Source organism: Calonectris borealis, chromosome 13 (assembly GCF_964195595.1).
Source record: "Calonectris borealis chromosome 13, bCalBor7.hap1.2, whole genome shotgun sequence".
NCBI lineage: Eukaryota > Metazoa > Chordata > Aves > Procellariiformes > Procellariidae > Calonectris > Calonectris borealis.
This window is the reverse complement of record NC_134324.1, coordinates 21,288,207-21,313,580: the sequence shown is the minus strand read 5'-3', so window position 1 is coordinate 21,313,580 and position 25,374 is coordinate 21,288,207. Positions and strand designations below refer to the sequence as shown.

The 25,374-nt window shown below is 43.1% G+C and overlaps 1 protein-coding gene across 6 annotated transcripts in view; it reads left to right on the top strand.

Annotated features, from left to right (window-relative positions):
• Positions 1-25,374, top strand: part of AMOT (angiomotin) — a 61,938-nt gene that overhangs the window by 27,760 nt on the left and 8,804 nt on the right. For all 6 annotated transcript variants that reach the window (XM_075162457.1, XM_075162452.1, XM_075162456.1 and 3 more), the window contains 6 exons: positions 511-1,429; positions 7,918-8,371; positions 10,191-10,335; positions 11,737-11,829; positions 14,512-14,657; positions 25,155-25,304. In XM_075162457.1, the coding sequence (XP_075018558.1) occupies positions 558-1,429; positions 7,918-8,371; positions 10,191-10,335; positions 11,737-11,829; positions 14,512-14,657; positions 25,155-25,304 (1,860 nt within the window). In that variant the 5' untranslated portion in view covers positions 511-557. The remainder of the gene's footprint in view (positions 1-510; positions 1,430-7,917; positions 8,372-10,190; positions 10,336-11,736; positions 11,830-14,511; positions 14,658-25,154; positions 25,305-25,374) is intronic.

Below are 25,374 nucleotides of genomic sequence, written 5' to 3'. Positions count from 1 at the left end.
ATCTAAGCTAAGAGATTTCTTTACTTCCTTTGAACCATATACTATCTCAATGGGCCTCTCTTTTTTTTTTTTTCTTTTTTTCCTTAAAACAGACAAATTGCTGATTTCACCCTTTAATCCTTGTCTGCCTGGAAATATGGGAATTGTATTTCGCTGTTGATAGCCCTAAGTGTAAAGCAAACAGGACTTAGGCATTTTTACCATCATCCTATGAATTATAGGTCTCCTTTCTGCCTGAAAGCAGCCTTGCTGTCTGAGGTATTCGGCATGCATCCCTTCAGCTTGCAGTCGATTGATATTCCTATAAACTTGCAAGTCACCTTTCATCACCTTTCGAGGCTTTGCCCCCTGGCATGCAAGTCCTTCTTAGGTCAAGGGCCTTAATGACCCCCATTGTTATGGGAACCTTTGGTAATCTAACCTGCTTTTTTTCTGTATTTCAAGCCATTGCTCTTGAATGTCTCTTGCTTGATCCACTCAGGCGCTAATAACCGTGTCTCCTTTCCTTAGGTCAAGGGCAGCTTTTACATTCCACCCAAAAGGCACCACAGTTTGAGATGAGGAATTCAGAAGAGCAAGCAGCTACGACAGTTTTACAGCGCCTGCTGCAGGAGCAGCTCAGATACGGAAACCCAAATGACAACCGTAACCTTCTTGCCTTACACCAGCAAGCCACAGGAAATGCTCCCCCTTTCAACAGCACTGGGAGTCCAGCATCTCAGAACGAAGGGCTGAGCTCCCAGGACCACCAGCTTGTGACTCATGCTGCCCGTCAGGAGCCCCAGGGCCAGGAGATACAGGTGGACAACAGCATCATGGAGAAGCAGCTCTCCCCGCGACTTCAGAACAGCGAGGATCTCCCGACCTATGAGGAAGCCAAAGTCCAGTCACAGTATTTCAGGGGCCAGCCGCATGCTAGTGTCGGGGCAGCGTTTTATGTAACAGGGGTCACCAACCAAAAGATGAGGACTGAAGGGCGGCCCACGGTTCAGCGGGTGAGCCCAGGGAAGGTCCACCAGGATGAAGGACTTAAGGACCTCAAGCAAGGGCATGTCCGCTCCTTGAGCGAGAGGCTGATGCAGCTGTCCTTGGCCACCAGCGGTGTCAAGGCCCACGCGCCTGTCACAAGCGCGCCGCTCTCCCCTCTCTCCCCGCTTTCTCCTCAGCAGTCCAGCGACCCTTATAAAAATTCTGGCTCCAATGAGTTCTACAAGAACTCAGTGCAGCCCCCTTCCCAGCCCAACATGAAAGGAATGGAGCAGCGGGGTCCTCCTCCAGAGTATCCTTACAAAAATGTGTCTACCCCGTCTATGAACTGCAAACCTCAGGACTCGGGACATTTCTATAGTGATCATCGCATGAGCCAGCAGGGAAGATCTGATGGGCCTATGATGAGGTATCAACATCCCCCTGAATATGGGTCAGTCAGGTAAGCAAGATCTTAAAACAAACTCCATGACAGCCACGTAAGGAAAGACAGTATAAAACTCAGTCCGTTGCCCTCACTCCTGAGACAGGTTTTCTTTCAGCAAGGATTCCATCTTTATTATGTGAGATGACATATTGTGTTCAGCTACAGACTCTGTCTGAAAGAACTGGAACCTGTTTCAGTAGCTTGCCTAGAGAGGCCTGACTCTTTTCAAAAACAAAAAAACACAAACAAAAAAATATCCCAAAACAAGCCAGCTTGATTTTATGGCATGGGGAAGTTTAATGCTGAGGCTCCAGAGCCTTACAAAAGGTTTGCTACAAAAGCCAAAGTTATGGTGTGATTCATTGTAGAAACTTGCAGTTACTTATTGCAAGACTTAAGCTGTTCTTTAATTATGTCTGCCCAGACAAAAGATTTTTTTTTTTTTAGTTTAAACTGCATCTAAATGCTATGTAAGAAAGGAGAAAGTGGATGAAAGCAGTAATGGTGCAGGTAACAAAAATCACCTGAGCTTCCTTTAGAGTTTTTCAAATTTTATTTTCAGTGGGCCGAAGTGTAGGAGTGGAAAATGGAGTGTGCTTTGTGCCTCATCCCAGAGTTGCTTGTTTAGCTTTCGCTGATGTTCCTTGCATCATTTGAAATCTCAGCCTGTTCTGGTTTCCTCTAGATAAGGAGCTAGATTTGGCTTGAGCCAAACACTGATGTCCATGTGGGTGAAGATGAAGTTCTATTCAGGTGGGCTAAAAATACGGCTTTGCTTTACCTGTTTCCTTACCATCTCATCTCTGTCCAAGACCAGGTGGGGTTTGGTGTAATGATTTTGGCCTCCTTTTGAAGCTAGAAGGGTAATACAAAGGAGCAACAGGAGGGCGTTGCTACATAAGTAAATGGTGAGGTCTCTGTGCGTTTGTGTTTGCACATATTGTGTTGTGTTTTGAGGGGAGCATGAAGAAGAAACCAGTCTGTATTTGGGAACAGAGTCTGAGCTTTGGGGAATTTGAATCTGCTCAGAACCTTCTTAGTCCTATGAGGAGCTATTTTCAGAGTTTGTCCACCATTGTTTGTGATCTGAAATGACTTCAGCAGAATACAAGCCTGATGAAAAGGCCCTTTGATCTGGCTAAATAAATAATAAAGAGGCCAGGAAAAGGGGAAGTAAAGGGTTTAGGGGGGTAATGATTGTAGAAGCTCGTTGCAAATGTTTTTGAAAATTCAAAGGCCTCAAATCTCTGTGCACACAGGAAAGGGAAACAGATCCTTAATGGTTATGCTGCATCAGAAATACTCATAATATTACATAGAGTGAATCTGAGACGTAGCCTGCTTGCTGTTTAAGGCAGAGGTATTTGAAAACACGCCAACAGTCAGCTCCTCTAGACAGGGTGATTTTTGTCTGAATTGGATGGATCCTGGCTGCTTTGAAAGAACATGGGGGGGGAAGCGGGGGGAGGAGAAAGGTTCAGCTGGCAAGGTTTCCAGTAGGGGAAGCAAGTGAGATTTGTCTTCAAAGCATTGGGAATCTAATGAGGTTACTTTTTAACCTAAATAGCTGCACAGAGAAGAGGTTTCCTTTGCAAGCAAATGCTGTAGCAGTAGAACAATTGCAAGACTAATCCATAAATTACAGAGCAGCGTAGCAAAGGAAGGGAGCGAGTCCTCTATTCCCCTCCCTCTCCCACACGCTTTAAGAGAAACTGTCATTTAGACAAGAAAACTTCTGTGTTACTAAAGGTGCAGCTGGGTAATGGTGTGAGGATTTTAAAGGCATACAACTTTCGGGAGCGCATTTGCCTCGCACCAGGCAGTGCTAACGAGTGTCTTTGCAGCCTCGCTGGAGTGATAAAGTATTTTCAGAGACTCCAGTTTTCCTGCGCTGCTGCTCTGTGTTTATCGGGATTAATTTGGATTGGTAAATGTGTGCATTTTTTGAACTGTGCGTCAAGGAAACAAAGCCCCTTCTTTCTGCTCATGAAGCCACACCCTTTTCTGCGGGTTTTTCCCCTCATTGTTCGGGGGAATTTGAGGGTGACCTAACGATGCGGTTAAATAAAACTCGTTGAGCAAGATAAACATTGGGGAATTCACAGCATTCTCATGCTTCACCCTCCCCAGTCTGGGAAAGAAATGGGCTGTGTGGTAAGTTTAAACCAGTCTGCAAACAGTTTGCCTCACCTGCTCTTGGGCGGTGTAGGTTTGGGAACACATATATGTTCGTAATGATGTTGGTTTCATGTAAATACTGGGCATGCCGGAGGCATCTGTGCTGTTATTTGGAAATTTTAAAGAAAGTTCAGAAGAGGGCTGGCTGCATGTGACGCTCCAAAATCCTGTTCTTTCCCTAATATCTTAACTGCACTTTAGCATTGGTGATGAAAACAAACCTTCAGGTCTAAGAGGAGAAGACGGGTGCCCTGGGCTCAGTGTCCTGTGGGGTTGCAAGGTCTGCTGTGGCAGGACAGCGAGAGGTGGGGGAGAAGGGGCTTGTGTTGATACGGTTTTGGGTGCAGAGGAAGCTAGCTGTCTCTCTGATTCAAGCACCATCCCCTGTTCAGAGCCCAAATGACTGAGCTCTTGCTGTGGTGATTAATCCCATTGACTTCACAGAAACTTTTTGAGGAGGTCTGCAGCATTTGTCCCATAATTAGTAAATCACTTCTGTGCACTGCGTTCCCCTGAGCAGCATCAAAGTGGGGGATAATCAGGTATGACTAGAAAGCAGAACAAAAATGCATGTTTGATTTCAGCTGTCTAATCAAGCGGAGTCTGTTCCCTCCTGCAGTCAGCGTTTCCCGGTTTGTGCAGGAGGGCTGTGGAAGAGAGGGGAACTGTAGCTTCTTAAACATGAAACAGGCAGGAGAAGCTGGGAAGGCAGAAAAAATTTTAACGAGGCAGAGACCTTTCCTGATCTCTTCATTCTTCTGCCCTCCCCACTTTGTTGCTCTACCCGCAGATCTTCTGCGTGACTTGATGTTTGCAATCCTGGCAGCCTCAGGACTCCTGATGGCTAGGTTTGCTTGCAGAGCTGCCCTTACTCCATATCTCTGTCTTCATGACTTAAAAGCTAATGTGACCCTTGTAGTTGCAGAGCCATAAATCCAAGTTTGTACTTGGCCCGCGTGGTGTGTTTCTCCAATACGTGCCAGGGACTGTAAGGGAAGCAAAGATTCTTGCGTGATACAGTTTTCAGAATGAAGTGGCCCTTAAAGTTACGCTTTCAAACTTAAACACTTGTGGGAATTATTGCTCTGAGGTTTTTTCCCTGCGTTTGGGGTTTTCAGGTCTTTATGACACTGAGGCAAATGGAAGGAGATTGCGTAATTTTGTTTTCCATGTATTTTGAGAGTCTTTCTGCATTTTCACTTGTAGCGGTTAGTTCGGATATAATTTTGATTACTACTGCAGGGTTACGCGAGGACTGATTCTCTCCTGGAGGGAAGTTTCTACTACCCCTTTGTCAGCAATTCTATTAGGTCACCCCAATAGTGATTTGTACCTTAAAATTTTGCAGTCTGGCTTAAAAATCTTGGAAAGTTCAGTTGTGTTCATTTACCTTTCTGAATCTCTCACTCCAAAATTGGTTTACCAGAGAAATAAATTCCGTAATTCTCATGTTAATCTGAGGGATCTCAGAGCCAGGTATTTTGAACCCACAAAATATATATAAGTATTTTAGAAGACAAAATTGAAAGTAGTGGGGATGCTAAAAAGTTCTTTTAACGTTTATGTAAAAGATTGCATACAAGAACTTAAAAGGTCTAGTTGTCACTGTGAGGTTACTAGGATTTTAATTTTTTTTTTTTTAAAGATAGGATGTATTATCCTAGTTGCGTTATCTCGTTTTGCTGGGAATATAAATGCATTTGTGACATTTTGGAAGCTCTAATGCTGTTGGTAATGCAACAGAACTAGAGGCTCCCAGCTCTCATGTTGTAGCTTGAACCTGCAAGTTTGGTGTAATTTCAAGATGTGAGTGCCAAGATGCTGGAAATTTTGGAAATGTACCTTGTTTAGAAATACTCAGCCATGATTTCCTAGAGTTGTTCTTTACAATAGGTTTAAAAAAAATGTCATTACCAGGCATGTCAGTACAAAGGCTGTCCCTTCTGAATTTAGCTGCTGCTGTTGTTTTTCTTTGGCCATCTTTGCGTTCCTTTCATTAGTGTTCAGGTCCTGCAGAAATGGCAATATTCTGCCCATGCATCTCTGATGGCAGAATAGCGAGATGCTTTTAGTCAAATAGCTCAAATTGTTAACATTGGCATCTAAATAGTCCTCATTAGGCTTATAATATTAACACACTGAGATCAGCGGAATCAGTCTCTCTGAGTAACTGCTTCAGGTTGTTTTCAGACTGGAAGAGAGTATTTTGGAGGTTCAAAATTGAAAAGGTGTTTTTTTGTATCCATGAGGCAGACTGGCAACGTAACTCTCTTGATCTAACCTCTGTAGGTCATCATAGATTAAATGTCACAGCAAGGTTATTCCCTAATTGATTATAACATCAAAACAGAGAAGCATGACGTTAGGTAAAGAATAAGCTCAAGGAGACGAGTGGTTTCTGAAGATGCAAAGTTTTAACTGGGTACACGTAACTGGGTGAGCTAAGAAGGGAACTGGAAATTACCTGAGACAAACCAGGTGACCTTGACTATGGCACGTGACAGTTTTGCCTCATTCTTCATTATGAGAACTGGCAAATAAAGGTCATGAAATAAATGCAACAATAAGTAGAGCTGACCTCCCAGGAGGGGAGGAACCAAATTGCTGCTACTAAACTGAACATTTCTGAGCAAATTAATTGCACGTCTCTCTTCTGCGTGACCCCTGAGATCCTCATGCTGCGTATGATCATTTCTGGGGAAATACAGCTCTTGGAATGAGGATGTTGCTGACAGGGACCGCAGTCACCTGAGTGTGAGAAAGAGAGAAAATGATTTGTTTCTCCCTAAGTGACAAAGGCTAGATTTGTTTCCCTGTTAAGGAATTTGAGCATCAGCTTGGAGGTTTCCATGCACCATCTCTGCTGGAAAGCAGGGAGAATGAGACATAAGGTGCATGATATTGAAATAGCGAACCCTGCGCTGGGCTGAGAACATACGAACTCCTACATGCGCTGCCAGCCAGATGTGAGTAATGCAGACGTTTCCTCTTTGGACGGGTATGAAGAGTTGATGGTTCTTTCTGCAGAGAACAGGAAGGATGATGCTGAGTGTTTGCACATTGGCTGAGAAGCCCGTTGTGTAACCCTTTAGTTCCCGGTTCAGCTTCATGTTTGCTGTTGTCAATTGACGTGCCACTAACGCTCCTGGTGTGGTGGGAGAGCTGTGCTGCGGACTGTCTTGTACATCCAGTACCCCTACTGCACTCAGCAGAGCAAGCGCGTAGCGTCCTTCCTGCGAACACGGACAACCACGGGGCTATTCTATAGCAGCTATGGCCAGGTGGAACAACAGTATGTGCTTTTCCAGCTGCAGGGTTGAACTGCATCCCAAAGGGTGGGAAATTTTTTCAGAAACAGGAGTGTTTCAGAACATGTTGAACTGCCAGACTGGGTCTGCACCAGGCTGAGGTCTGTGCTTAAAAAGAGACTGGCTGCAGCATGGAGAGGGAGTGACTTCAACTGTTAGAATAAAGAACATCCAGAGAAGTTAAAGGTTGAATGTCTTTGGAGGAGGAAGCAAAACCTGCCTCCTGAGGTCATCCAAGCACAATAAATCCACACAATCTTCGAAGAGAGGTTTCTTACTTGGCTAATACAGCAGAAGTTGAGCTGGGAGTCTCCAGTGCCTGGGAAATGTGAGCTGGTGTAGCTTGGAGTTAGTTCTGTGGTAGACTCAAGCATGTTACAGATTGCTAGATCTGTCTTTGATATCCTATAGAGGTTATTGTTAGGAGCAGTAAACATACGTACTGCATAGGACTGAGGGTGGTTCTGAATCAAAAGGCTGCTTCTGACTCTTAGGTTGGTTTTCAGATCCTTTAACTGTCTTATTTGACAGAGCTGCAGCTTGTTGGTTGATATTTCAGAAAGCTCGAGTCAGTGATGCTGGCATACTAACTCTGTATCCTGAATTGCAGAAGAAAATTCATTGTTTTCTCCGTGAGAGATGGCACATTTCGGGACAGAACAAAAGAGGCCATTCCTAACAGTCCTCAGTTTAGCTGTTTTATCCACAAAGTGTGGAGAAAAGTTATAAAAATAATTTTGGTCAGTAGTTGTTGATGGAGTTTCTCTTTAGTGTTTCTGTCCAAAATAGACTCAAGAGGAAAGAACTTCATGCACTTAGAATATGTTTTCTGATAATGATTCGATTTTGAAGCATTTTTTTAAAACAAACTTATAAAAATGAGGAAAACCTCACATATGAGTCTTGTGTGGGAAGACCTGTGCAAAGGAGCTACACAGGTCATCCCACGCCTTGTCACTGGGTTTGTGCACCATCTTCTGCATAATTTTGATGGAGCTTCTGCTCTCTGTTTTCCAGGCAGAACCCAGATGTGCAGCTGCAATTACAACAGAGACCACCTCACCACCACAGCCCAACTTCTTCCTTGACATCCCTGGGATCTTTGACTTTGCTTCAGTCTCCGCCACCATCCAGGCTGTCCCCTTCCCAGCATCAGCAACCTCTGACTCCAAGCCAGGGAGATCCTGGCATTCTGCCACGGACCCAGCAGCCGTTCTTGTCAAACCAAGTCCATCAGGGAGATTTGTACCGACTATGCCAGCCCTTCCTAGGCCCGCAGCAGCAGCAAGGCGATTCCTATTCAGTAATGTCCCGGGCTCAGCAGATACCTTCCCCATATCAGCAGATGCAAGTAGATCCTTTTGCCATAGTTTCCAGGGCCCAGCAGATGGTAGAAATCCTGTCAGAAGAGAACCGGTCTCTACGACAGGAGCTGGATGGATGTTATGAGAAAGTAGCCCGGCTGCAGAAGGTGGGTGTTTTTGGGTCTCAGGCACTCTCCTGTCTCTAGGATTGTCCATAATTGAATCATCTAATCTGCAACTGTTACACTCCTTGCTTAAGGGATTGGTTATCTACTTTAGAGTCTTTTACATGCAGATTGATTAGTCTGTATCCTGTCCCTTTGGGTAGCAACTTAATTTTGTCAGAAGAGAGAATTCTGCCTTCAGTTTTATTCTGACAGCTAATTGATCATGCTCAAAAGAGCATCCTCATCAGCTGTCTTGAAGAGGCTGACTGCTTGGCTTGCTTGGTTAAATTAAAGCTAGTGTTCTTATGTCCAGGATAGCAGCAGGCTTCATTTTCCCATCGGTCTAAAAGACTTTAGAGACTGCAGGAAGGGCCTGTTTGGAATGACATGAGACCATAGTCACTCAAGGAGACAACAGGGGACATTGCTACAAAACTGGCTGGCGGGGCAGTGTGCAAGACAAGTACTGCTGCTATGGCTGCATTAAGGACACTTGGACTGCAGGACTGACACTTCTTTTGTCATTCCCTCAATACCACACAACTTCCACGAAAACTTAGTATCTTGTTTTGGATTGAGCTATTTGCCACCCTTGGCTTTACGAAACAAGTAGAGTAAGTGATGCTAAAATGTTGTTAAAAAAAGTCCCAGTGACAGCCATCATTAATGTGCATGTGTAGAGGTATTTTCATTGCAGCCTCATAGAAATAACTTCTTGATGACCAATGATTTAAAGCTGTGCAGCAGGTCAGCTTTGCTTTTGCCTTGCAGCTGTGAAAATTGCTACTTGCAATTTAGGACTTTGTGGGCCTTGCTGTGCTCTTTGCGCTGAGCAGTCTCCAAGGCCATAAAAATGTGTGACTGCTTAAAACACGTGTTTGAGTTCAGGTGACCAGCGTGGCTTTCCACACTCATTTATTCCCTATGTTACCTCTTTCCAGGGACGTATGTTTGTTTTGTATTTCTTTTGGAAGGTTCCTGGCCAGGAAATGCTTTAGAGAAATGTTTGACAGCTTCCTGATAATGAAAGAAGGATAAAAATGCACTTCCCTCCACCCCCCTGTTGATCACTTGCTGTAGACAGTGCTGATGGGGTTTGCTATTATGTGGATCCATAATTCCATAGCAATGCAAAACCATGCCTGGTAAGGAGAGTTAGAAGTGAATCTCCTTTTGCTCTGGGTGATCAGAGAAGCTTTACACTGAAGGCTGGAAGGAAGGATAAAACATATTTTACTGCAAATGTTTCCCTCTCCCCATTTAGTCAATTGAATATTTAAAAGCACAACTAAATTGTTGAAGTGTAAACATAAAGCATCAGGAGGTTTTATTGTGAATTTTCGACCGTAACAATTACAGATCTGCAGAGTTCATCAGTAATGCAAGATCTGCCGCTAGCATTTTTTTAGCATAGTTTTGCCTGCCTTTCTTGTTTTATTTTACTTACTCAACTTGATCTCGCATTAGCTATTTATATAAATGCTTTTTGCCCAAACTAACAGTAGTGCCAAATTGCTCCAGTCTTAGAAAAAAATAGATGACATTTGTACTTCTTCAATTTGCTGTATATATGCTCTGATAATATTGGGGAAACAGAGCTAGAGTCTGGAAGGAGAGTCCAGATCTTCATTTCAGGCATTGGTATTCTTTATACAGAAGGATCCGTCATAAACCTGAGACTCTGTCATTTTACTTAATGTATAGGTATAGGTTTCTTTCAATAAAGAAAACTTGAGAGAAAGTAATCTCCTTTCTGAGACTGAATGAAAAGAATTGTTAGTGATGAAATAGTAGGTGCTTGTTTTCACTTCCACTGCAGCTGGAAACAGAAATTCAGCAAGTTTCAGAGGCGTACAAAAACCTGGAGAAATCATCCTCTAAGCGGGATGCCCTGGAAAAGGCCATGAGAAACAAGCTGGAAGGAGAAATTCGTAGGCTTCATGATTTCAACAGGGATCTAAGAGGTGAATGAAGTAAAACTTCTGTTTTTCAATTTTTTTTTTTATTGTTATACTTACTTGGCAGGACAGTGTTTTGCTGGAGAATTCACTGTGTCTATTGACACAACTAGAATATGACAGGATACTCAGGTATATTCAGTAGTCTGAGATCTTAAGCGCTTGCTGTCTGTACGGAAAAGACAGGTTTAGGAGAGTGCTGTAGTCTCTCATTTCCAGCCTGTTTCTCATTGAGAAGAAACATGTGATAAGCCAAATACCATAAACCAGATGCAAGCCTGGAATTCTCTCTTGTCTTATATCCTAGACACAATTTGTACAATTTGTTCAGTTTATACAAATGGAAAGACATTTTGCTGACTGCCTAATCCCACACCAGGCATGTTCACTTTATTTCCTGTCCAGTGACCCTTTTGCACTGACATACAAACTGCAGACTGTCTGTTCTTCCTGAAAGTCTTGTCATTCCTTATCAATGTAGGCATCTGGTTTTTTGGATCTCCCTTCTTTTTCCAGAGTGAGATGTTGTTAGCGTCTGGTTCTTGCTAAGAGGCTGAGGCAGTACGACGGCTGGCAGAGGAGAGTGATGTTGAATGGTATTTGACCTCAACATGGGTCAAAGTTTAAGCATTGGTTTGAAAGGCAAAAAACATCTGCAATTTAAGATGTTTAAAGGTGCACAATTAGTCTTTTAAACTGTAAGTTTAATTTTTTTATGAAAGCCTTCTGATTGTCCTACATGTCATCTGCTCTCACTGCCCCTAGTCTCTTACTAAGACTGTGTTCCCAGAAATTGTTTTGTATCCAATAAGTGAGGCCATACAGTGCCTAGTGCTATCGAGAAGGACAGTACACAAAGGCCTGCGTTAAATAATCTTATTCATAATAAAACATAGCATAAACATTTCATTCTTATTTTCATAGACTGATATAAATTTCTAACAGCCTGCAGCAGCAGATCTGTTAAGCTGTCCTTAGGATTTTACACTTTTCCCTAAAGTCAGGTAATTGGACAACTGTGATTTAATCTTCTAACTATTAAGATTTAGTGGAGAATTATAAGGGAATCTTTTAATTGCATGGTGAGATTTATTTGGGTGGAAAAAATAAGGTGTCTTAACATTTGTAAAAATTGAAAAAATAAACTTCTTATGTGTTATAATTGTTCAAATAATTTCTTTGGAACTTTATTTAACCTGTTTTGTCCCATTGAGAATATTTTCTCAAGGACATAATTAGAAACATTTCAAAAGTGAGTGCCAGCTTCTGATAGGCTTTTTACTTTTGGGTGTGTAGAATTAGGAGATCTGTTCCCCTAGCTTGCATTAGAAATGTCCTGAGCAGACGTGACTTAATGCTTGGAAGTTTTTAATTATTTAGTGTTCCTTTTGTTGAAAAATTTTGCAGAACGTATGGAGACAGCCAACAAGCAGCTTGCGGAGAAGGAATTTGAGGGGTCTGAAGACAATCGGAAAACCATCTCTCAACTCTTTGCACAAAGTGAGTTACGCAGTCATTATGAGTAGAAATGCTGCGGTCATCCTGGGAAGGATAACAGTGCAGCAGGTTAGCGTAGTTTGGATCTGTAGGTTTTCTACCAGGACAGAAATCAGGGCAGTGATAGTTCAAAACTGGCAGTGGAGAAAGGAGGAGGGATTCAAGAATTCCTTTCCTGTCAGTATGTAAAGTCCATCTGATGGCATTTATTAGAGATTTTGGAGCAAATGTAGTTTGCAGTTAAACAGTAAAATTAGTGTTTACCCCATAAAGTACAGGATAATTTGTCCACCTATTTTGTCCCCTGAAAGCTTTGGAATTAAACCTTTCCAGGTTGACAAGAGTTCTGGCATGAATTAAGGCCAGTGGGACTGGAACCTGGTAAGTGTCCTATCTCTTTCCTCTTCAGTTTGCCACTGCCCTATCCAGTTTAGCAAAAATAAAGGGGATGAACAGTGCCTGCAGTACGCTGGACTGGGTAAGGGTCATGAATTCTGTCCACAGCAATGGATTTATCACAAGGCAAACCAAAATGACAGATGTGAAGTGCTGCTTTTCCTTTGTACTGAAATGTCTTGAGGCCGACGGCGGCAAGCCAACTTTCTCTCATCCCATAGTGTACTCCACCCTTCTGACAATGCTCACTTTTCTCCAATTGTTGTATAAAAAGGTAATGCAATAAAATTGCAAAATAGAGATTTTCTGTGATGTAACACACACTGCTTCTACTCTGACAAATGCTGGTATCCCTCTCTTGTGTTGTCTTTAGCTTATTCCTTGCGGCTTACATTGCAAGCAGATGGCTGTCGGGGTGTGAATTCAAAACTCCTGGTGGTAGTGGAAAGTCTGTGAGTTTAGTCTTGCGTTCAGACTGGTTGGGTGGACTTGAGGTTCATAGGTTTACCCAGAGAGATGGGAAAGTCAAAGCTCTGAGGCCTTACGTTCAATTTCTCCTTTTGGATGAACATGGAAGCCATAGCGCTAAGTTTCGTTGGTCCCAGCATTTCTAGGGGTGCTGTGGGCACTTGTCAAGTGAAGCAGTACTCATTTGGGGAAAAGTCTGGAACAAAACCTCCCAAAGCCTCGCTGCAAGCACTTACAGATTAACAAACAGACTGCTGGCACTGATTGATACCTGCTGGCATAATGCCACCCTATCTCCTCTCTGCCCATTTTCTGCAATCCATTTTAGCATGCTGACACTGTCAGCAACTCATTTCCTGGGTGGAGGAGAAATACCGGGATGGGAGAGATGGGGAGAACAATAGGCAAGTGGTGACATTAGCCTTTGTCCTTGTGTCATATGTCACAGGCTAGCTCTGAGTTGCAGTCAGGGTTTGCTCTGCAGAGTTCTGGGTGCTGTTGGTGGACAGGTTTGTTTTGCAACCTGTGTGTGGGCTGCATTGATTCCCTAGCAGAAGGGAATCTTCAGCTACTCCGTGTTGCTAAAGCTTTGCTCCTGGCTCTCTGCTGGCAGAAGAAAGGGAATAATTGTGGTCCTGTAAATATAGTTATGCACATGCTTGCACAAACGGGCCTGTGTACTCCATATGCAGTCTGTACTAACACCCAGGATCTAGTTCCTGTTTTTCAAGCCTTCCACTCCTTGTCCTCATTCCTTTGTCGTGGGATATTGGTTTCTGGAATGCAGTTTCTCTGGTGTCATCAGTGCTGGGTGTAGATCACTCCAGGGAGTATTCTGTGGTTATGTATCCAGCAAGTGTGTTAATGTTATCATTGTAGCTGGTTGGCTTGAGCTGGGAATGACAACATATACAGAGGACATCAGCTCTGTGTTGTGGCTTTGCTTTACACCCCTGTGTGATAATTCCTCCAGTCTCCAATTACTTTATCCTATTTATTTTTTTATGAAGGCAGTTGCCCTGTTACTGAAACACACAGTGTAGCTGCTCCCACCAGGTCCAGCTCTTTCTGAAGAGCAGCAGAAAAGGACCAGCTGCTGTGCTTGGGGTGGCTTTAAAGCATCAGACGTGAACTTTCAGCGCTGGGCAAAAGGCTTTCTTGAACTGCAGGTCTGCTTTGAGCAGTGACAGAGCAGATACATGCGCCTCAGTTCTGGCCCAGGGGGTCGTTTTTAAGGGCATAGAGGAAGATTGAGGAGTAATTATTGCTCACTTTTTTGACTCTTCTGATGATACTGCCAGAAAAGTGGGACAACTGGGTGTTATTTTGAGAAGGAGGACAGCTGCCCCAGGCAGAACAGCCTTCCTATTTGTGGGGTCAGTGTGAAAAAAAGGAGCACAAGTTTTTCAGGCACAGAGGTCTGCCATCTCCTCTCCCCAGCTTGGGATATTAAAATTACCCAGTTTGTTTTCCACCGCTGAAAGCTCAGAGGTAAAGAGGTGCCAAGTTTCACTAACCATCTGCATAATCAGAGCAAATTACCTAACTGTACTGAGTGATGCACGTTCTATTCCTTCTTGCTAGCATTGTGGCACATTGTTACTTGAAAGTACCATGCTTGTTTTTCAGGGTTACAAGTCCTTCTCTTCCTTGAAAGCCATGTATTTCTCCCTCCCCCCCGAACCCTTAGCACTAGATTTGCATTCTCTCTCTTGTGAGAAGTTCCAGTACAATCTTTCCTTCACCTCTGGAGTGAAAGATTCCTGAAAGCTGAGTAGAGACAAGTGCTGTCCATTGATAACTCTCACTTTGTTTTGGTAGACAAGGAAACACAGCGGGAAAAAGAGAAACTGGAAATAGAACTGGCTGCTGCACGCTCCACCAACGAGGACCAACGAAGACACATTGAGATCCGAGACCAGGCCTTGAACAATGCTCAGGCCAAGGTGGTGAAACTGGAGGAGGAGGTAAGGATGCTGGGAGAGAGAAATTAGGGGAGCTTGGGTTCCAGTAAAAGTGACTGTGGGAATGAGTTTGTCTTGTGCAAATTATAAGGAAATCTGCTTGCTTCAAAGCTATTTATGTCGGCTTAGCTTTGTGTTGGTTAGCTAAACCACTGAACTGTGCACAGATAAGCCACAAATCTGTATTTCCTTGGAAGTGCTTTCGTCTAAGCAGCCATGTTTTGTTTTCTTTTTGTTTCAACTGATAAAAGTGGGCTGGAACTGAAATCCCAGCCCTGGCAACCTCCTGAACTTGGCAGAAATTCAGATCTGGATGGACTTCTAACTAATATCAAATGAATGCAGCTTGACCCCTTGCCAGGTGTTCCACTTACACCAGGGTATCGTGGTGCGCAGTGCAGATCACTGTATGTGCCCAGCATTCGTAATAAGCTGGGCATGACCTTGGTTGTTTTCTCTCCCTTTCCTCCCAAGAGGGGATAATGTATTTGAGCTGCTTAGCTGGGCAGCTTTCACAGCAGTTTCTTTTGTAGCCTTGTCCCTGCCACTCACACATGGCTCTCACCTCGCTGCCCTTCTGCGTCATAGTGTCCGTCCTCTTTCCTCCCGCCTACTCCTTTCCTCTCAAAGGTTCCATTTCCCAATCCCAGCCTCTGCTTCCTTTACTCCTACTCTTCCTCCGTAGAGAGTCTCTGGAGGAAATCTCATGACCAAGCACACTTCCGCCACTGCAGATTTGTTCTCTCCTCCTTCAATTCTGCCGTCTTCCTGCCTAACACTCACCATCACCCTCAGTTGAGCACAGTGCCCATATCCACCTGCATCTTGCTGTCTTCAGAGACATTACCTTGTCTCCTTCTACTCCTCTCTCTGTTCAGGATCCCGTTGTGCCAAGAGAGGAGGAATGATCAAATACAAAGTGAACATCCTCCTATCTTATCTTGCCTGCCTTCCTCCTCTCCAGGTACAGATGTAGCAGCCTCTTGATTTTAGCCTGCTCTTCTCTAAGCTCTGTATTTGCCTCAGAAGCCCTTCCCCTGAACCTTCCTTTGTTTCTTTCCCTGCTGTCCTTAAGTTTTGCCCCGTGCAGTACCTTTCTTTTAATCTCTTCAGCTTCATGGAAGCCCTCCCTCAATCTGTCCCCTCCTGGATCTGCTCTGCTCATTCGGGATGTTGTTGCGGGGTTACCTGCCATCATGCCTTATTAGCCTTTCTCCCCAGTGCTCCACCTCACTTTCTTTTCTCCACCACATCAAATTCAAGCAGTTCCTCTTTGCTTTCCAGGCCCCTCATGGTTTACCTAACCCTGTTTCTCTTCTCCCCTTGTTGCTGAGAGGACGTCTTCTACCTTTGTCCTTCTCAATTTCCAACCACCCCTACCTCCCCGCCCCAAACAAGCACTTCTGTGCTTTCTTCCAGACTGTCCTCACCTTCACTACAAACACTGGCAAGGCCACTTTGAAGCGTCCCTTGCTGTGATGCTCACAACACGGTTGGCAGGGGCTAGGCCACAGTTCATGCTAACCCAGAGACTGTCTACTTGGCCTGCCCTACGTGTGTGTTTCCGCCTGTTGTCTCCGGTCCCAGACTCGGGCTGTGAGCTTTGAGGAAAGGGAGCTTTCATTTGTAGAGCACATAGCATCGCCGGGCTGCGGCCCATCACTGGGGAACCAGGTTCTGTGCTGTACAAATTATAATAATAAAAAAGGAAGAACAGAGTCAGAGGAATGCTCAAGTATCACTGGCCGCATTCAGCCTTGCGCATAGTTGACAAGTCCATTGATTTCACTAAAATTGCAGCATCTCCTGGCAAGGCTTGCTTGCACCTTTGTTGCTCAGGGGGAGAGGGATCATTAGGTTATAGGGTAATTTAAACATGACTTGATTCTCTTTGGCTCTAAAACTATTCTGTCATTTGATCCTGCAATGTATGGGAGCTCTTTGACTTTCATTCAGATTTCAGCACCTTATTACACTAGAAGTCTGATGTGTGACTAACTTTAAGTACACAGGACACCCTTGTGGCTTCCCTGGAACTATTCACATGCTTGGAGTCAACGTGTATAGAGGTGCTGTGATCAGCCAGCACACACAGCACTTGGCTAGGTTGAACCTCTGGGTAGGCACTAATATTGGCTCCCTCACAGTAAAGTTGAAGCCTTTAGACATAATAATAATTGTATGTTTTCTTTTCAAAAGGCCTCTCTCGTTTTACTAGAAGAATTGGGTTCAGTGCTGTGGCAAAGTATTTCTGCCTAGGTAGAATAGTAAATAGGTAAGTAACTCTGGGCTAGATTGCATGATAGCTTGAAAACCACACATATGCTGATAAAGAGTGAAATGCCCTGGTCTCGATTGCATGAGGGCTTGTGGTCATTTGCATCCAACCTTTGCTCGAATCCCAGGGTGCGCAGGAAGTGCCACCCTTCCTGTTGTAGATAAATATGGAAGCGTCTCAGTGAGGGAGCAGGAATTAACTCTGCTTTTTCCTAGAGGTGAGGGGGAGTAAGGGGAAACAGAAGGGGTAGAGAGTCACTTTTGCAGGTTTCCCAAATCACTTTTTAATTAAATACTTAGGATTATAAAACATTTGTTGCCACATTAGTATTAAATTGTGGGAACTTCTTAAATCCCCGAGCTGTTTGGTAACTTTCCGAAAGACAGCCAAGCAAACTGTTAAGTGCTCAGGGCACCATTTAGAAGGGACTGTAAATGTCAGCCTGAGTTAGTGACATTCAGTGACCAAGATATATGAACAATTTGTCAATTATTTCTTTTATTCCTGCCAGCTTGATCTGAGATACTAGTCCCTGTAATTGTCAGGAATTCCCAAACGAGTCCTGCAGAAGAGGGTGGAGTTTCTTACGCTAAGGTTTGGCAGCCACTCTGGCTCAGGGCCTGAGGGGAGTGTGCATATTTCAGTTGTTGCATCCTGTAATGTAAGTTTTCAGCCTTTTTTTTTTCCCCCTTCCGTTTTGATTTCCTATTAAGCAGAGTTACCCTGCTTTATATTCACCAGATCCTTTATAAAAAGAATATTTTCGTTCTAATGACAGCTATAAGCCATATATCACTATAGCTGAATTTAAATGTTGCATTGGAATTGGAACTTCCATATTAATTTTAAAATCCTTTGCCTGAATTGCCGGTTTGGGCAAAACCACCCATCTGTAAAACGTAGATACTTGTCTGCACCTATGGAGCTTTGAAAGCTTTTATATATATGGCATTTTAGCATCCAAGTTAGAGGGAAGGAAGAGATAAAGGGATGCTAAACGTGATGGAGAAAGGAATGATCTTGGAGATACCGAAGTATAGTGTGAAGCAGTTGGAAGCAAAAGTAGACATTTGCAGAATACTTTCCCTGGTCTGTTAGCAGGGGTGAAATGACTCTTCAAATTTAGAACAAGCTGCCATTAAAGTTTTTGATAGTGTGGAGTTTATTTCTGCGAAGTGCTAAAAAGGGTGAGTGATCATGAGTACTTAAAACAAACTTAAATATGTCTATGAACAGACTTGCTAAGTATATATATGTTTTATATGTAACATTTAAACTTTACTGCTTCTCTACTATACATAAAGATACCCAGTAATTAACCCCTATTTTCTCTTCTCCATTTTCATTCTTCCCTTTAGTAGATGTTCCACAGTTATGCATGTCAGCAGTTTATTAAAATTGTTTCTAGTGAAGTATTAGTCTGTTTTTTAAACTTCAGATTATTTTCATTACATGCAATAAATTTGAGATAAATTGAACACATTTGGGATAAAATGCATATTGGCTTAAAAACATATATCACAGTCAGAAATCGTTAGTTATAATATTTGCAGCTAAAGCAATGAAAAATTCTCATTTTGGAGCACAGATTGCCACGATGGTCTCAATTTTGATGTAAACATTTGAATGGCTGCAGTGTGCAGCAGGTGGGTAGCTGGTACATGGTCACAAATGGCCTGTATGTGTGAGTTTTTAAAACAGACGCATTACCATGCTTTCACAACATCTGGTAGCGTACACCTTGAGAGCCTTTAGCAAACAGAGCAGATGATTAAACTTTGCTTTGCTCTGGGCCAAAATCAGAATTGCTGGGTTTACAGAAAGGGCCATCCTGACCAGCCTGAGACTCTGGGTAAATGCTGGCTTATTGTGAGTCCTTACCAGGCTTATAGTATTGCAGGAGGGAGTTTGATGCCAAATACTTCATCTAACCAAAACTGCTGGATGTAGAGGGTACAATTGCTACTGTTTTTACACTTTTTAAAAAAAAAAGGAATTTCCAGAACTTTTATTGAATGTGGTCATTTCTGCTTACCCTGGTTAATTCATACCATGGCAGAGCACACTTCAACTTGAAAAAAGTTTGTGGGTTTTTTTATAGTAGTGTAACTTGTAGTCCTTTGCTCCACCACTTTACAAGCCACTGTTTTAATGAGTGCCTTAAGGAGACAGCTTTGAAAAAGAGTGACTACCACTAAGAAGATATAAATATCTACTCTTTCCCGTCCTCATGCACACACCTTGCAATGGAAGGAGGAGCCAGACATCCTCTCTAATGGGTGCAAATTGGGGCCTGGGGGAAGGGAAGAAGTTTGAATGAAATATCTTTTCTAAAAGTGGCTTGTATTTAGAAGCTATAAGATCTTTCAGCCATCAGAATTCAACATAAACCAGATATCAGAGCTACGATATTGTATTCATTTCCCACTCAACTATTGTGGAGAGAAATAGCGCGCTATTTCTGATAACACTGAGGGTTCTGTCTGTGGGGAAATGTAGGACTGTTCATTTCCAAATGACATCTATTGTACTTTATATGCTGTGTCTGAGATCCTTTCAGGACAGAACTCTGGTTTGTAGGGAAGAGACCCAAAGGAGAGTTTGTGTGCTTGAAGGCTTGTCTGTTTTTTTCCAGTCACTCCTCTGGGTCTATAAAAAGATATTCCTAGTCTCCACAGCTTAGACTCTCAGAGCTACATAACTACTCCTTTCAGGACAGAGATGCTTTTAAAGGGGACACTTTTTGGATGGCTTATCATTCATGGATGGGTGGAGTGGAGAGGAGAGAAAACTCCCTCTCTTCCCTGTAACTAGTATGTGTGTGTGTCTTTAATGACCTGCATTCTCGTAACAACGCAAAACTGGCTTTTTATTGCCGTGTCGCTACCTCTCATATTCTGCCTGTTAGTAATTTTCCAGAGGTGGCTTTGAGAGTTATAACATTTTAACACAAACAAACGGAGAGACAACATTATGACATTGCCATGCAACAAACACTATTCCCTAGCAAGAGGATAGTGTTACCAAATTGCTTCAGCATGAGTTCTTGCTGAGGCCAGTGGCGCCTTATTGGGCCTGAATTCAAACAAACTGAAGGTTCAAAGGCATCCTAGAGGAATATATTCCAACTGCAAGAGGGAGAGGTGGTTTAAACATGCTTGCTGTCTTTTTTTTTTACTACATTTCTGCCATAGCAGGCAAATTCTTGTGGGGAAACACATTTTCAGCTGCATCTGAATGGATTCAGCTTTAGGATAAACCCAGAATGTAATGAAAACACCCTGAATATATTAAACAAAGGACTTTGAAGACATCAGAAATAGTGGGTGGGAGACAGGCAGATGCTGACGAGTGTTACCAATTTGCTGAAATAGGAGCTGTCCAAGATGAAGAGGGTAATGGCTGGGTTTGTCAAAATGCCTGGGAGAGTTTCTGAATCATTGCTAGCTATGCAGGAAGTCTTCTCTTCTTCCCCAGAAGAGTTACTCTTTGCTGAGTAACGCATCTGGAACCGATGATTCTCTTTACAAAAGAAGATCCTTCCTTTCCCCTCACCTGCTATGTCCAGGACTGCGTTTGTCCTGCAGAGGCGGCTCCAGTCCGGAGGATGTTATGGCCTCTACCTCCCTTGATTCTAGTGACTTGACAGTGAAAATTCCTCATTCCTGTATGCCCCTGCTGCCTGTGCTGTGTGCATGAAACCTCCGCGCCCTCTTCAGAGCCTTTCGTCTGCAAGGACCTGGGATTCCTGGAAAGAGATTGCATGGTTAGTCGAAGCCTAAATCAAATGAAGGAACGGGATTTGTTTGGCTTTTAGAATGTTAATCCCTTTTCTGCTGGGTAGTTGTGGTAATAATCAAATGTCCCTATTTCTGACAGGAACGCTTTGTCCTTGGCCATTGATTGGCCTTGACCTTGCAAATGCTCTCTGTAGCAGAGAAGCCTGCAGGTTGCCTGTTGCCAGGCATTACGTTGTCTTAGGAAGTCTTTTCTCCTGCGAAAAGATTCTGAGGACTAGTTTCAGTTTTCTAGATTTAGTGAATTTGTTTAATCATTTCATCCCTGTATGTTTAGAGTGGTTGATTCATTTTCCATTGCTGGAAGCCCTGCAGTTCGGGGATATCGGTGTGCAGACATGTTCAGGCAGTAAATCTTTCTAACTTGGAATCACATTGCTCTTCAGGTCAGCCAGGCTCTTGTGAGCAATGAAGCCTCTGAATCCCAACTGTATCCTGCTTCTCCCAGTTGGCTCTCAACTGCAGAAAGCAATCTTGACAAGGGATAGAGGAAATAAAATGATGACAGAAATACTTGATTGGGAGGCCAGGGAATCTTTCAGGGGTATTCCCTGCATCAATTCACACTTTTGTGTACTAGATTTCTGCAGACTCCCAAGCCAGTCCTTGCCTTCTTTATTTTTCTTGTCCTCAGTCCTGTTGCAGGATTTATGTAAACATCATGGTGGATGTGAACTGGAGAGTGACTGCTCTTGTTTACAATGGTTTAATTAGAAAATCTTGTTGATTGATAAAGTTAAAGCCTGACCGTTGATACTTGGTTAGGACGTTTTCCAAAGCAGTCAGGGATTGACCTGGAGAAGATATGCACACGATTAAAGTTGTGCCGTGTGTTGTAGGAAACGCTGGGAAGGGGTAGAGTCATGCTGAAGCGCTCTGCTGTGCTTCCAGACGTGCACTGAGGTTATTTGAGATCTTACCGTCTTAAAGAGGTGTTATAATAAAGATATTATTATGAGTAAAATGCTCTGCCTTTTCAGAGCACCCTTCAAGGCAAAACAGTTACAATACATTATGTGAGCATGAGCTTGCTTCTTAGTTAAATGCAGTACCATCAAAAGGAAAATTACTATCTTGTCAAATTTATTTAAAATTATATACCAAAGGGAGTGACTGCACCCTTGTAAAGCTTCAGGAAAGAACTCTTATCTAGAGCACGTGTTCACTGCAAGGCCTGTTGCAGAGGAGAGAATTCCAGTGTCCTTTGATGCCATTTCCCCCATGGTAAATGTTACTGTGGCCCTTGGCACTGAGCAGCCAGTTTTGGTTCTTTGCTGGAAGAGAGAAGGTGGGGAATCCATGGCAAATGACCAAGAACAAGCCTCAGCATGCTGCCTTTTTTTCTTCCTCCCATCTCACTTATGTCTGCAGCACCCTGGCAATACTCAGGAAACTCTGTTTCCAATTCCTGTCTTAGCAAAACATGATTATACTCTCAATATATGGTAATGAAATCCCTCTGTGCTTGGAAGAATTATTCCTGGTCCTCTTTACATTGAGAGGACAGATCCAAGTCAGAAAGATTTAAAAAAAAAAAAAAATTAGACTTCACTACTACCACTCCTGGAGAATCCTGGTTCACAGAAAGGTAAATTGTTCCTCACAAAGACTCGCAGCAGCAGAGATGGCAGAGCTGGAAATGAATGACACTGCCAGAATATGCAGTGGGTTGACTGAGTGCAGCGAGTGCATGAAATGAAACACTCTCGTATATAAAGGATAATTGTGTCAAAAGACACATTAGGAAAGCTGAGTTGTCTGGAGCACATACATGCCTTTAAAGCTTACTGAACATCTGTGTTCCAAAAAAACTGAAAATTATTTGAGGGATTCCTGAATTAATTCTGGTTTTAAGCCATTAAAAAAAATACACACACAACCCCCAAATTTTCTAACATTCCTAATTCTTCGTGATGCTGGAAGATGAAGTGTATTTTGTGAAGAGGGAAAAAAAAGTTGTCTTTATGAAAAGCCACTGAACAAGCCCTGCCTGTACTTTAGGTCTGGTGCATGAGTTAGGCATGTGCAGGCAGTGCTGGTAAGTTGGGCAACAGCTTGTGTTGCAACGTTTCACCTGCAGGTTCGGCTGATGGGAGCACTTTCAAAGTGAACGTTTCAGTGGAATTTCTGTGTCCTAATTCTTTTTTGGCTGGGCTCTTGGCATTCTTTGAATGCAGGCCAAAACGTTAATCCACACATATGCATACTCAGGTTTATTAATTATGAAACTAGTAAAATGTTGTCAGCAGCTGCCTTTTGCAAGGAGAATTTTACCTGTGTGTTAAAAAACTTTTCAGAAATTTAAATGCTTTGTGGTAGGTAAGAAGAGACCAAATGTCTGTCCTTCCTTCCTTAATTTTTTATATAGAAGAGTGGGGGAGAAGAGCTGATTTTCAAAAGATTATTGTTCAGCTTGATGCATGATATTTCACGTTAGTGAGTTTATTAGGTTGTTCCTTACTGTTGCCCAGGTCAGTAAGCTCATACGCAAACCCAAGATACTGGGTGCTCTCCATTTCTAGGTTCTGCTGCTGACTCATAGTTTATCATTTTTGGCTAGTTACGTAACTACTATGAGCTGCTGTTAATCTAAGTGTAAAATTAGTGCATTAATATACACTTTACTGGAGTCTGAGAAAGCTTAAATCAGTGTTATTAAGCACTATGATCTGGAATAAAAAGATCTATTAAATATAACCTTTTTAGTGATTTTCTGCAGAGCAGCAGTGGAATATTAAGTTGTATTAAAATGTTCGTGTCCCTCCCATTCCAAACAAGCTTGAAATCTTGAGCAATCAAAGAATACCTTTCTACTGTACATGCACTGGTGGGAAGGCCTTTGGCTGGATTACTCACTATTTATTGTAACTTTTATTATAAAATACTTGTTTGGGGAAAGTCCTCTAGGGCAGCAACATTCATGCTGTGAGATTAGATGCCTGCTGACTTTATGAAGAGAAGAAAAGGATACCATGTCTGGGATTAATAGTGTTTGGAGATTTTCTCTCTCTGCTATTCACATTGCAGTCTCTGGATTGCCTCAAGGAACAGGAGTGTGAAAAGGCAAGATTTTGAAGAAACGCATGATAAGACCTTTTCGGAAGGAAGGTGCGGTGTAAGAACGGCTCATGTTGTTCAGATCAAAGCCCAGCAAGCCTAGTATCCTGTCTCTGCCGAAACTTTTACAGCAAATTCCTAGGGAACACTATCAGAATGGGGCCAACAAACAGCGATACTTTCCCAGAATACTTTCCGCTTCCAAGAAGGACTTCCTGAGCCAAAAGTGGTGTCTTTTGTCTCTGATATCCCTCGGTGGACTTTTCTTCCATGAAGCTGTAGAGTAGCTCTTTGAACTCGCATAAGGGAGTCTGTGTTTTGCATTGTGGTGCTTCTCTAGATTTTGGCTCTGACTATTGGGAAAAGTTGCCTTCTTCCTGCTATTTTTGTATTTCAGGATTTATGACAATCATAGCTAAAAAAGCAATGCCCTAGATTTGCCGCAGAAGGCCAGCTAATTGTGATTGTTAGTCTTTTCCTTAACAGAAAGTTATGTCCATAGGTGTGCAATATTCTATATATTAGAATAGAGCTGGGCCCTGGGTGTGTTTTATTCTTTTTTTTTTAATTCATATTTTAGTTTGGTTTTATTCTGCCTGAACTGTGGATTAACCTTCCTAAGACAGTTATTGGGGATCTCAGCATGGTAGTTTTCATTGCTTATCGTGAGGCAGGATAGCAGCTTGGTTTGCAGGATGAACAATGGAGGAGGGCGGAAGGGCAGGGGCAAGGAACGGAGCAGGACCTCTCAGGTCACATCGGGCCAAGATGACCAAGTTGAACATCCAGACTGCTAGAAGAAACCTGGCTGCGGTGTGGAGAGAGCACAGGCCCTGTCTAGTGTATGCTTTGATCCTATTAATCATTTTATTGTTATGGGACTGGAATAGGATCCTGCAAGTTTTGATTCAGTTTCTGCTTAATCTCATAAAAACACTGCCAGCAATTTTTGTATTCCACTGAAAAGCGTTCCCAACTTGTGGACCAGCTCTAAATGCTGTCTTTGCTACGGTTACCTTGGTAACATGTCAAGTCACTTAAACACTCTCTGTTATGAACCTGGATGCCCTTTCTAGCCCATCGCTGCTCTCAATCATTTGCAACAAATAATTACCTCAGTTTCCCCATCATTACCGTGGGGTCGCTGAGGACAAAAAGAACAACTATACCTCGCAGGAACGCAGAGGTGGGAAAGACCTGTAACATCCTGAGTGTCGAGTCCAGAGTAGGAGTCTAAGGCAGACTGACAGCAGTCATCTGGACACGTTCTTCCCGTTGGTGTTTCTGTGCTCTGCAATGTGTACAAAGCCAGAGGTTCACTCACTTCTTATTGTTTAACTTACGTTGCATTTTCTTCCTTTGTTTCAGCTCAAAAAGAAGCAGGTCTATGTTGAGAAGGTGGAGAAGATGCAGCAGGCCTTGGTTCAGCTGCAGGCAGCGTGTGAGAAACGGGAACAGCTGGAACATAGGCTGCGGACCCGGCTCGAGAGAGAACTGGAATCTCTCCGGATGCAGCAGGTAGCCGCTGTTTCCCTGTGCCATACTAGGTTTCTTGTAGGATTGTACACTATACCCTACACCACACATA